The 13,931-nt window shown below is 42.1% G+C and overlaps 1 protein-coding gene across 1 annotated transcript in view; it reads left to right on the forward strand.

Annotated features, from left to right (window-relative positions):
- Nucleotides 1–6,062: 6,062 nt before the first annotated feature.
- lrp1bb (low density lipoprotein receptor-related protein 1Bb) overlaps nt 6,063–13,931 on the forward strand; it is a 213,756-nt gene continuing 205,887 nt past the window's right edge. Inside the window, exon 1 of the mRNA XM_086052142.1 lies at nt 6,063–6,624. Coding sequence (XP_085908268.1) covers nt 6,534–6,624 — 91 coding nt within the window. The 5' untranslated portion in view covers nt 6,063–6,533. The remainder of the gene's footprint in view (nt 6,625–13,931) is intronic.

Consider the following 13,931-nt stretch of genomic DNA (forward strand, 5'->3'; position numbering starts at 1 on the left):
GTTTCTCGCTCTCATTCAGAGGAAATTAACTTGAAATTGCCTTGTTGAAATTGCTCCTCACCGTTTAATACGAGCCCAGGAAACGCTATTACACGTCAGCACTCCAGTATTTGAGAGATGTGGATGGAATATGTTCATTTCCAAGATATGCATGAAATTGGATTGAAGAACAATCAACGCTGTACAATAACATGTGATTGTTACCCCTGACAGAAGTTGTTGATGGATTCCTTTGTGAAAAAGGCAACATTACATACATAAAAATGTGGCATTTGCCTCATGAACTGACAAATGAGCATAACAGTGTTGAGCAGGTGTGTTTGATTATAAATCACTCATTCGTATCATCACCATGTGTAAAGCAGAAGTCATAATTACAGTAAATATTGATGAAAAACATTTCGATGCCATAAATATCGAATATTCAAATGAATCGAGCGTGTCCACATATTCGTATGCCACCCAGCAAACAACTTCATATATTGGTACAGTTGTGAACCGAGGATAGCCTGTATAACATTTATCTGCGATAACAATACATAACATAATAAAATAGTCACAATAAAAGCTATGTTGAGGATTACTGGGCAAGTAACAGAATTACACCTTCTTCATTTTAACCAAAAACATGCTACTGTTTTTTTTGTTGATGTGTCATTCAGACCTGGAACCGATTGATGACATTTGTATTGATTTCAATGGGGAAATATGATTTAAATGATTACATATGACTATTTAGGATATGTAGCACAAGGTTAAAAAACATCTCTGAGATTATAACATTTGATCCGTAAACTTTGAGCAAACACAGAAGTTACTGTTGCAGCAATGGGAAGAATGACAGCGCATTTTCCCCAGACAAGAGTTCCATTTTTCAAAAAAGCAGCAAATATGCTGCCATACCACTTCTTGATTAACAAGCACCTTGGCCCCGTGAGGGGGTGGGTGAGGTTGGCGGGGGCACCCCTGGATCCTCGTCAGCTTGCAAGTTTTCTTGAGGACTGCGCTCAATCTCAGCAACCCATACATTCACTTCTTCTCCCACTAAAAACTGTCAAGAGAGTCGAAATGCGTAACGGACCCGATTTGCCAGATGATCTTTTCGCGTTGCTGTTTTCATTTTTTTTTTTTTTTTTTTACAAAACGGCTTTTGACTCGTGAGGGCGGTCTCGCGCGAAGAATGCAGAGCCAGCAGCGGCGCCGTTATGAGCTTGATAATGAGCCTGCGAAGATGACAGGGTCAAGCAGGGTCGGCGGTGGCCTGCTCGCTTCGAAGAACAGCACCGTCGTCCAAAGTCAGCGTTGTAGTCCAGTGGTTCCTAAATTGGGCTTTGTAAGATGCAACTTGGGGGGCCGGAACATCGAAACATTATTTGCAATTAATTATGATGTGGCATCCTTTTAAGTAGAAAAACATATTTACAGTGGTGCCTTGTATACACTTGAATGTAAATAATTCAAGAGTTTTTGCCCCATCTTTTTTGCTCCACTTCGATGGGCATTGTGCTCCCCTTTGGGATGTGCGCGTCTCGGCCACTTGGGGTCAGCGTAATACAGGCACAGAGAGACAAAAATGAAGAGTTGAAGAGAACTGACTCCATAAGCTGCAGTAATATTCATCATGTTTCACAAAGGATAAAGAATATATGCCGATGAGTATTGTTAAATTGTCTGTCTACATGTGATGCTCTGCTGTTTGTGTTCCAATATCAGTTGCTTCAAGGTTTGTAACACTGCAACATCGATGCTATTCGTTAGCCGGTCTACAGCGTTTTGCATTGTTTGTTAGCATGAAGGTAAATTGACTTTATTAAACTGCGATTGGCTGGCCACCGGTTCGGGTGACGGGGTTGGTGTTGATTGCGGGAAAGTCGCTAAATTTAGCAGAATTGATTTTGCTTTTGTAAACTGGCTCCTCTATGTTCACAGCCGTGTTGTAAGGGGAAGCAACACATATCAGCCAGCTACGATGGATAAATATTAGGGCTGAAAGACTTTTCCCAAAATAATCTAATTGTGATTTTTTTCCCCCTCAATATTGCAATTGCAATTTAATACCCGTTTTTTTTTCCGAAATCTTGCCATGAATGGATTAATCTGTATTACAATAAACAAAATAAATGCTAAAATAAAAACAAGTGAATTCATATGAAAGACAGATTGACCAACCAAGACGAAGCAGGATGTTTTTTTTGTTTGTTTTTTTTCTCCAAAATTGTAGCCTTTGAAAATCGAAAATTGCATCGATGGTGATTTAAATACAAATACAAATATTGAGTTGAATTAATCTTGGCGTTAGGAGTATAAGGGAGTTCTAAGGAAATTGTCCCAGGACCCAAAGTGTCACGTCAATCAAAAGCAGTGTCGCAGAGGAGCTGAAAAGAGGACCGTCAGAGCGTGCAATTCACGACGCCGTTAAGGTCACGCGGCGTGTGGTTCCGTGTGGCTGTGCGGCTCCGTGTCAGTGTGTACTCATGACAGGCGTCCTGTATGTCAAGACCTGTGGTGCAAGTGAGTGACACGCATTGCATGAGTGGCTTATTAGGCTGACCTCGCCGCCGCCGCCGCCGTTCAGGGGAGCGCCTGCCACTGGGCTCCTCGTTGCCTCTGACACGAATGTGGCGAGCAAGTCCAGCCTCTCGGGCCTTAAGGATTATTCTTATTGACAGTTGCATGCCATCTTTTGGGAGCAACAAGGGAATGTAGCCATTTAAAATGATGTGGCGTTACAACAACTCAAAGTGAATTAGATTAGGGGATTTTTTTGTTTTGACCTTGCAAAGTAGCAAATAGTCGGCATTTTTTAAAAATGAGGCTTCTAGCTCTGTTGTCTGAAGTTTAGCGTCAAACTAAACATGAAGATAATTACATGTTGTGTATTTAAAACAATTTGCCGTAAGAATACGCCCACTAGCTTCAGGCTAGGCTGTAGTGGAAATCAACATTGTTGAGCTAACACTTAGCATCAATAATTGTGGTGTTCTCCCCCCTTCAAGCAACAGATATTTGAGCATGAATGGTCAAACAACACATGCGGACAGACAATACCGCAATACTCACAGGCATGTATTCTTTATCATCTGTGAAAAACGACCAATGTTATTGCAGCTTACGGAGTCACAGAGAGTAGCGGTGACACTTTGTTGTTTGTGTCTGTACGACTGTTCTGGTTCCCCCCGTTGGGCAATATACCATATTATAGCGTGTTATTTCCCCTTTTAAAAATAACACAGCAAATTTACATTGGATAAAACACTGGGCAAAAGTTGAAGAAGTTCAAACAAAGTGTAACTGATGTGACTGCCATGCATAAATGTCGCTGTCTTGCTTCAGGAAGAGGAAATGAAGACGGTGAAATAAATCAGACATTTGCTAAGGAAACCGAAAATGAGACAGTCACGGTCGCAGGAGGGTTCCATGTGTCCTTAGAGACTTGGACAACCTCATTCTTTGACATGGCTCTCATAAAACATGACACATTTTTTCATCTCATCAATGATACATTTCACTGTCTTCTACGAAACGTGTTTTGCTCACTGCGTGACAGGACATGGCGGCTTCAATTTAAGATGCTGCTTGGTCCGTAGGGAATGGTATGCCACGGGATACCGGTACCAGTGCCGTACCGTGATTTCCTTACGGGATTTTTCGGCGTCTAAAACAGCTCGATACCAACAATGGATGACGTGAAATGCAGTCAAATAGGTCAAGAATATGGCATGTAATGTAAAATCATACAGTGAATATATATATAAATGTGTATATATGTGTGTGTGTGTGTGCTAACCTAACAAATCAGAATTGTGAGCTGTCAGTGAAGCAAAATCATTCCGCAAAACTGAATAAATTCCCTGCAGTTAATATACACAAATGGAAAACCTTGTCAAGGGTATTGTGACATACCGTGCCATCGAACCTCATTAGGGTTGACTTTCACCTATACTGCCGTCCACCTCAGCCGAGTACAGTCAATTCTTTTCACTGGCATCACGAAGCCGCGTGTGAGGAATTAATGACCATTAATGACCATAACAAAGGCAGAAGCACTTCTGCCTAGTTATGCTCTGCGGTAAGTTGAGGCGTAACGAGGCTGCCACTTCCCACAAAGATGTGTCGCGTTTAGGGATTTAACGATTTATCGAAAAAACGATTTTGTATCGATATAAATGCTTAAAATATGCATCGATGTACAAAAATAAAAGAATCGCTTCGCAACGCCATGTTAACCATAGCTGTCTAACTCGTGACTTTGAGGTGCATTTTAATTCAGATTGATCTTCTACAATGCCCTGTGATTCATTCAATTGTATCACTCCAACATTCCTGTCAAAACGACACTCATTGCAATGCAATGTCACTTCTTTTGCACTTAAAAAGAACAAATTGCCGTTCGCAAGCCACAACAATGAGCTAACTTTAGCTCCTCCCCCAAGCACAGAGATCTTCGAACAATGATGTCATAACTCCTTGACGTCCTTCACCTCTCACTTGAACGTTTATTAGCCAAATCATTTTGGTGTCTCCACCATCAAGGCGCAAATTTCCGTCCAAGCCAGTGACTTCATTGCAAATTTCACATTAGCATTTATTTTGAAAGAAATGCCAGCCTGTGCGGCTGCCCATATTGCACATAGCAGAAACACATTTCAAGCATGTGTAGCATAAATAAAATCATCTTAACGAATCAACTCGCTATTTACTCAACAGACTCATGATGAGTCCTAATGAAAGCGGAGAGGAAATGGTCCTTCTGTAGCTTAGGTAGGAGGGGATGAGTGTACTGCTGAGGAGATGGTGCCCATACTAATGCTAGGGTGGCAAGGGAATTCATTGTGGGTGGTAGTTTTTTTTTTTTTTTTTTTTTTCCATCAGCGGGGACCAGCTTCTCAAAGAATGTCTAGACTGCAACTCATTAGCTTCAAGCACTGGCATGACCGAGGTGGTCTTAATGTGTGCTAAGCGGGTCTCAGGTCTGCAACTGGTGGGAGATGTGACTCAGCTGCTTCGGAACATGCGGTGCCATCAAACGCGCAGACGTTATTTTTCTCAGTGAGATGGAGAGACCGCAAGATGATTAAGTGGTCATTTGGGGACATGGTCTTCTATTTATCCATTTTATATTTATTCAAAATGCTCGAAGGTGTGCCTCGACAAACACAATTTTTACACTAGTCAGCATAATAGAAGTAAAAAGAACGCTGCAATTTTGGGGGGAAGCAAACAACTGGCTTGCTTTGTTGTGCTAACTAACATTGTTGCCAGAAATGTCAATAATTTACATTCTTAAATTGTTCCATCGTAAATTACAATTTTACCCCTGTTCCCGCCCCCCCCCCAAAAAAAAAAAAAAATATATATATATATATATATATATATATATATATATATATATATATATATATATATATATATATATATATATATCGCCGCTCTCCTGTGAAAAAAATTTTGCAAACTTTTTTGATTTTCACATTAATTCGGTGTCTGTAACGTGGAAACACCATTCATGTAAAAATAAGAAAATGAAAAAAAAAATGGAGATAAGTGTTTTTGACATGTCAGTGACGATATGTAAGTTGTGTTTTTTCTAGTGTGGTTCGCACCAAAATCAAATCAAATTTCGCAATATCAAATTGGGTGAAATTCTTCTTTATCTGGCCGCGTAACTGTACTGTACTGCCGCCCGGTGGCCGGATTGAACACTACAAAGGGAGCCACAATAAATAATCTCGACGCACAAACTGCTTAATTCTTCACATTATATTTAATAATTTCATCACTATATGTTTTTTTTAAGTACAATTTTATAGGTGCTGTTTTTCCTAGCTGGTTAGCTGGAACAGATTAATGACATTTCCATTCATTCTAATCTGTAATTTATTGACTGTCTACGAATCCCATTTAAACGTACACTCCAGTAGGTGGGATAAAGCTGCAGAGTGAATGAGGCAATGAAACTCTGCTTGCGAGAGAGTGAGGGAGCAAAATGAACCCCCCCCCCCCCTCCTTCCCACCACCAACTCTCCTTCCCACCCTCTCCCCGAGTTTAAATTCATTGCCTGTGAGGCTGATCCAGTCCAAGCAGACTGGCACCCGGCACCGGCTGACCAATGTGATGACTCTCACACGGGCTGCGCCACCTTGACGACATCTCATCACGGAGGAGAAAAAAAAAAAGCAGATCGAGCCACTTCTCCGTCTCCATCCGCCTCCCATCCCATCCCATCTCATCCCGCTCCCCCCTCTCTCTCTCGCTCTCTCTCGCTCTCTCTCTCTCTCTCTCTCTCGTCCGCGCCGCCTGCTGCCATCGGCCGCACGGAGCCGTGTGCATGCGTCGGGGAGCTGGGGGGCGCGCTGCACCGGTTCCTCTGGACATCTCCGAATAACGGCGCTTGACAAGCGCGTGGTGGTGGTGGTGGTGGAGGAGCCCGGAGAGGAGGGAGGGGGGAAACTGGACCTGGACCTGGGCCAGGAGCGAGCAGCGGGACCGGGGAGACGCGCCGTGGCTCCTGAGAAGCCCGCTCTCCGAAAACATGTCCGAGTTTTTTCTCCTCACCTTCTTAGCCCTTTTCTCGGGATTATTTCCATGCACCGAGCCGTCGGCAGTGCCGGATGAGCGCAAAGGTAAGGGACAAGCGGGTTGGCGCGGGGTGCATGCGTGATGACGAGCAGAGTTGGGCATTGACTTCTTGTCTTTTGTCAGCATACAGCGTGGCACTGTGCCGTATAGTAGCACATTTATTGGCGTATTTGCAGGGGGGGGGGCAGTCACGTTGGGTGTGTGCGTGTGCTATCATTCGTGCAGCAGGTGAACCTCTCCCCCAGCGCTGTGTTTATCTCTCTTGGAGATTTCGCTCTTAATCTGCACTGTGGGAGCATGCGGTTGATGTGGGAATGAACGATGTGCATCAAAACGACATGCCTCCTTGGTGTAATTATCGGTCTAATGCAGAGAAGGAATTGCACTGGGGGAGGGTATGGGGGGGGGGGAGATTGAAAAGGAAGACAGCCCGGTTTGGTTTGTACTTGCAATTTGAATTACTTGGACATTCATTCAGTTTGATGGGAATGAAGTGGAAAAGTCTGGAAACATCTTACGTTACTCTAGAGCACCTCAAGAGTCTTTGAGGCGGAAACATTTGTGGCAAAAGAGTTTGAATCGTACGAAATGTCATCAATAATATTAATAATGAAAATAATGATGATGATGATAATAATAATAACAATGACACGGTCGCAATCAAGAATGGCTTCCGGTAAAGCATTAAAAAAAAAAAAATTAAACATCACGTCCTGATTTTGATTGACATGTGCATTATGAAAATAAATTGCATGAGGTCTCATGGGATTGAAGGCCAAAAAGCCCAGTTATTGGAAAACAAACATTTGTACGTCATGATTTATATGTAAATTACTTGCATTAAGGGTCATTTGGATATGAAATTCCATGTGAACAAACTTTAAGTGATTAAGCTGTGGAAGAAGGGCACTCCAAGAGCATGGATGTTAAATAATCTCATATATACTGCATAAATAAATATATATGTATATATTAGGGATGTGCATCATTCCAATAAAAGATCCAATCAATCGAAGGCACAACATGATGGTTTTGATTTAAAGCAGAAAATGAGTTACAGTGGGGAGTGAGAAGAAAGACAGCCCACTTCATGTAAAACTACACATTCGCGTATTATCTGCTTCTACTTAAAATTGGAATTACTTATTATATTTGTCACAAATAAAGTCGAAAAGATCCCAGACCTTCATGAAGGCTTAAATAAGTATTTGAATCATCTTAACAGCTGTAAGATGCTATGATGGAAAATGTGGCGCAAACGCCATCCGACTCACCCTTGCCTCAAAGTTTCGATGACGTGATGTGCACTTTGCTGGAATGGTTGAGAAGCCATTACAAATTCTTCCAGCTCAACTATAGAGCACTCAAAGGATTCAACATTTGTGGCAGCAGAATGTGAATTTGACAAGACGTTGCGACAAAAAAGGGGCAAAAATGTCATCAAGATTGAAGAAGACATTCAAGGCTCATTTAATGGTCCAACATGTCAAAACAAAATTGATCCCACTCAGTTGGATTGCATGTCAAAAGCAAACGGGTCAGGATCGACACCAGCACATCGACTAAGATTTGATTGCTCTATAAACACAAGACAGAGCCGTTTTTAAAGAGCTCATCAATATTTCTCATCAATATATATTTCCCCATCTACCAAAAACACAGCCAGAAAGTTGCCACAAACAAAGAATGAAATCCATCTTTTTGAAAACACAACTTTCTGTGCTGGAGTTAATGATGTTCTGACCTTTGCTGCACTCTAGCCCGGAGGTCACATTTCTCAGACTCTTTCCTATTTTCCAGCAATGTCAAGACTACTTATGGCTGTCCTGAGTTCCCCTTTAAACCCAGAGCCATAAAAAAAAAAAAAAAAAAAAAAAAAGAGTTGTTGCGTCTGTGTGTGTACGTGTTTGTGTGTATCATTTCCCTGGCACTCACATGAGGCAAAAGAAAAGAACATAAAAGTGCTATTTACCTCTCTTACTGTGCATGAAATGAAAAGACGAACATCCTTGTCCTCCCCGAGGATGCCCCGGCACTGAGGAGGGAAAATAAGAGCACCTCTCTGAAACTTCGCTGGAGATTTTATTTTTTTTTTCTCTCATTTTTATTTGTCAGCGCCGGAGTGTTGAGATAGTGTAGCGGGGAATCAAAGTGAAGAATTACATGCCATCCAGTTGTCTCCTTTGGGCCGCTACAACAACATGTAAATGAGGAGACTTTTGAACGCAGATACCGTACTGGATTTTCATCGCGCACATCCCCAAGTCGGCTCGCTTTTTGGGCTCTCGCCGCACTCCAACAAACCAAGCGCCGGTGCAATCCTGTCCTGTCCCTCTGCATGGGCCCGGAGATTAAATGCGAGCTCTTTGAGTGGTGTCTAAATGGAGCGTAATGATAACGGCTCGCAACACCAAAGCTGCTTGTCAGCCTAATTAGTCTGATATTAATTTGCTTTGTGGTAGCGGCATTGTCATGTTGAATGCCAAGTGGTGAGCTTGTGCTTTCTGCCGCATGCAATTTCAAGTATTCCAAAAGCTCATTGATGATATTGTATGATTGTGAATGCAATGAACTCCAGAAACCGTCCACCAGAAAAAAATAAAATAAAAAATCCAGCTCAAGGTTGTTTGAAATGCAGACGACGTAAATGATGATCCAAAAGTAGTAGAGGACACGTGCGCTGATGCCGGGAAGGCTTCCTTTCGCAGGAAGATCATATCAGAGGTCTATAAGCGCACGTCTACATGCCACCGATAAATCGAGGATTCAGTCATTTCCCATTCCTGCTTCCTTAGATGAATCCACTCTTTATAACTGGCTTTACAGACAAAGAATCCTGACATTCATTTTTTGGGGGCATTAACATAATATAGTATATCCTGCAAATGCAATTATGCTGTGGAACAGTGACATGCAATATGACACACGCAGTCAAGCAATTCCAGGCACGATAGTAAATTATTACAGGGAATTAAAATCCAATAAGATGTGTCAAACCGGTAGAATGAATTATTATTATTAGGCTAGCTAATTGAATTGGAGTCATTCTTGATGACATTCAGCATCCAGTTCTGACACTGTTGAGTTTGCCATCATATTGTGTGAATGCAAAATGGCCGCCTCGCAGATCCCTCTGGTGTATTGCGGCAACATAATGAGGCTCTCCCCGGTGACAAGACGGTAACAGCTCGACAGCTCGAGTGACAGATTTGGAAAAGAGCCCAATGTAATTAGCGTCTTTAGAAAAAACACGTTTGAAATTACAATCTCTGAAAAATATTGCTTTACAATATTTCTTTTTCTTAGAAACGGCTATTCACATTTGAATGGTAACAACTGTCAATAATTTCTAAATCAGTACAATTCATTGATTTTCAAAAGAAATTCAGAGGGCTATGTCTTGTCCGCTATTAAATCAGACTAAATGAAAAGCATCCATGCATGGAATGGCCGCTTTCAATCGTCTCTTTTTTGCATCTGTTCTTATAAAAAACAAAATCCACAAGGTGGTGCAAGTTCTCCATACAACCGCAAATGAATACACATTAGAAACCGATTTCAAGTGGCCACATTTTAAAAAAATGTGATTTCGTGGGGTGTTGCCGCCCTGTACACGCCAGAAAACCGTAGAGGTAAAACTGAGAAATCCAACCTTCGCCAAGATGAATTGTAGCGTTGCTTTCATCGGAGCTCGCCTGTGTTTTGTTGACCTTTAAAGGTTGGCCTTTTTCATCTCTGTTTTACATATTTCTCTGGGCGACGTGAACACAAAACCGACGCCGAGCGTGCCAAAACCTCCCTTGGGGATCGCGTTTTCTTCCCCACATCCTGCTCCGACCGGGTGGCATCGCCGTCTACCTCGGCGATTGGTGTTCCTCAGGGCGGAAGGAGGCCAGCGCCACCTCATTACTTTCTTCGCCCAGTGCTTGGAGAAACCACATGTGGACTCCAGTAAGTGCAGAGTCAATAGAAAACGCAAAGAGGAGGTCCGCGTGAAAGCAAAGGTGATGTAAAAAAAACACGAGTCAGCATCATGATTTGTCCAGTAGTCAGAGGGGGAAAACCGTCGACTGCGATTGTTATTGGCGTCGGTGGCGCTCGCATCCAGCGGTCGCTGCCTCAGGTGCTCTTTAAGTGTTGCTTCCCTCGCTTGTTCTTGGCTGGGAAACCAGACGAGTCGTCAGAAACGGTCCGACGGTTGCTAACGTGGAAAACCTAAATGAGCAGATGAAGCACTTGAGGCGAACTTCGGTCTTTGGAGTGTTTTCCCAGAAAAGCGCGTTTTAGTGGCCATTACTTGTTTTCCGAGGTTGTCTGAGGTAACAGCTGACTCGGCCTTGGCGTACTTCTGTCAGTCTTTTTGCGCACGCTGAAGCGACATTAAAACAGCTGACGGATCTGTTCAGTGATGTCAGCTTAGTGTTGCTGTCATCAATCTCAGTGCAGAGGTGATGTATGGCCTGAAGCTGCACGAGGGGCCAGTGGACCGGACCCCGCCCCTCACCTCCACTCATTAGAGACACTGATCCAGTCACTGCTCTTGGACAAAGTTGCTGCGTGAAGTCACTGAACTAGCCCTAGGTTAAAAGTACAGAGATAGGGTTCCGTTAAACCTCTGTAGGGGGCGCTACCGTACCAGTTCTTATGTACTTGTATATGACAAGTTGAACATATCATCATTTTTGCCAGGACCTGTGTGTGTGTAAAGTTGGTGAGTTTTTGTTTATGTTTAGACCCTCAAAAATGTGATTTCAACTTCTGTCATATTGTACACCAGAGAAAAATTTACATTCAAACCAAGGAACGTTAGATGTCTTTCAATTGATTTGGACACCTTTTTTCGAATATTGTGACCCATCTTGAAATGATTTCAGATTAAATTGAGTTCCTGTTTGTTTTTATTATGTTTTCTATTTCTAGATTTAATTCGTGTTTAGTGGAGAAAGTGTTTTTCTTTTCTTTTATTTATTCATTAAAAAAAATATAATTTTGTTTTATTTGTTATTTTTGTTGTTGTTTTGTTTTCTTTGTTTTTGTTCTGGAAACGTTCCAAAAAACGTTCAAGATTAAAAAAAAGTGATTTCACGGCAGAGAATAATAATCACAATAATAATAATAAAAATAAATTCCAACAGCGTCCTCACAGTGGTCACCGTTACTTAAGTTACTAAGGAGAATAAACGTTTATGTGTTTGGTTATGTTGGTTGTCAAAGACTAAAATCAACATTTGTCCCCTGATACCAGACATTTTTTTCTCCCTCAACATTTACGTGACAAACCGAGATTCACCCCCAATCTTTGTCTTCAACTCAAAAACTGTGCTGGTCTCAAATGCACAGCCATTCAACGCTGCCATCTAGTGGCGTCTGTTTGAATACATTTGCTGGTGCCACTAAACAATTGGATTGCAGTTGATGAACTCAAACGTCCACGGCAGCGAATGACTCAATATCACCTCGCAGTTTAATGTGCTACAATCAAATCAGCGAGAGATTGTCTCATGTTATGAACGCCATTGGCTGGAAAGTGACACATGACGTTGATTAGCAATCGAAAGCGGCGCCTTCCATTTTCAAATCTAATCATCTGATGTGTCGATGTCCTCGGAGGACCCAACGTGTGCGCCAGGGGGATTGTAGTAGTCGCCCCCCCCCACCCAACCCCCCACCATGTGATGCTTAATTGAAAATGTGATTAATGAATCAATAAGTTTCCCGCCGAGAAGCCTGGCATTACTGGAGTTCATTCCGAGAAAGTGTCTCGGCCATATACTGAAAGAGCGACTAGAAATGAAAATAAAAAAAAGAGAGTATATAAATTATTAATGGAGGAAAGCGCAACTGCTTTATTGCCAGATATTCTAATGAGAATAGGTCTCATAGGGGCAATGGTGAAATAAAATGAGTTGGGTGAGATTGAGGTCATTATTGGGTGATGGATATGCTGCAATGCATCGTAAAAGGAAAAATACGGCTGACGTCATGCGGTGTCGGCAAAGGGGAAAACTTGGGCGCACGCTCAGCGCCAGCTGCTTCAACACAGACCAACCAATAAAAGCAGTCGTGTCGCGAGTATTTGCATGAATCAGCTCCACTGGAAAGGTTAAAATTAATATGCAGGCTTCTTGCAGAAAGGCCAGTGAGGTATTTTTCTTTTTTTTCGGGGGGGGGGTGGGGTCGGTTGGGCATGCAACCTATACAATGACTTATTCCTTTCCGTAGTGATTTACTCTTCGGATTTTCAAAATCCCGACTTATACTGAGTGCCCCGCCCCCTGCTGTGAGGCCTGCTTTAAAAAGTGAAGTCTGACTAAAACAAACATCACACGTGTGTTGAAAGAGTGGAAAATGCTCACGGCTTTAAATGTCTGTCAGTCAGTGGGTTTGAAAGGGTGAAAGGCAGTACCCGCAGGACAATCCCCCGCATTATTCGGTGCTCTCGCCATGTCCTGACACATCTCACAGTGTCAGAAGCCGCCAATTGAAAAAACAGCACTGCATGTTTATTTTGCATTTTGGGCTGCAATACGTCATGGGGCGAACGGAGAAGTGATGCTGTGTTGTTGCCATGGGAGATTTTTTTTTTTTCATGTATCCACATAAGAGGCTGGAGAATCTGATTTATTTGATCATTAACCTTACACTTTATCTTTAATCTCTTCTGTGGCTTGTCTCGATGCAAGAAAAAAAAACAACAACAACTTGTGATGGATTGTCTGTTTAGTTGACATGCGCTGCTGACCGACCTACATCATTTTCAAGAAGGTGTTGTGCTGCACCCAAGCATCACGGCTGAAAGCGTGACACTGAAAATAACTTTGTTTTATTGTCACCAGCTAATAAAAGAGATGTTGAGAAGGTTTGTTATGAAAGTAGCAAGGGTACACTTTTCTATATGAGAGTTAATGGAAAGTTTGTGGCATTATTATGTTCCCACCAACATGTACCAAACAAAAGGAATCCATTTGACGTGGTAAGACTCTTTTGCAACTCAGTTAAAGCACATCATTTCTTTTTCACCTGCCATTGTAACCTTGTAGTGGAAACAACCCACAATTGACTGCATATTGAGGTTTGGAATGGCAAATTGCAAGGTTCCATTTTGTTTTGTGTATTTATCATTAAAATCTGTTTGTCTCGTCTGACCCTTGAGGCGCTCCTATTAGTTCTGAGCGATATTTATATCCCGGTAATGATAGAAATGTCCCTCAGTAATGAATGGTAATTTCATTTACATACCGTACCAAGCGGAATTGAACTGCACTGCTTTATAGAATGGCTTCCTTGAGTTCTAATATGAATATTTTGGGAGTTTAAGGTGACGTTGATGTTCGAAGTATCGGATCAACAT

This window comes from Filicampus tigris, chromosome 14 (genome assembly GCF_054856515.1).
Source record: "Filicampus tigris isolate MCC_2025a chromosome 14, RoL_Ftig_1.0, whole genome shotgun sequence".
Lineage (NCBI taxonomy): Eukaryota > Metazoa > Chordata > Actinopteri > Syngnathiformes > Syngnathidae > Filicampus > Filicampus tigris.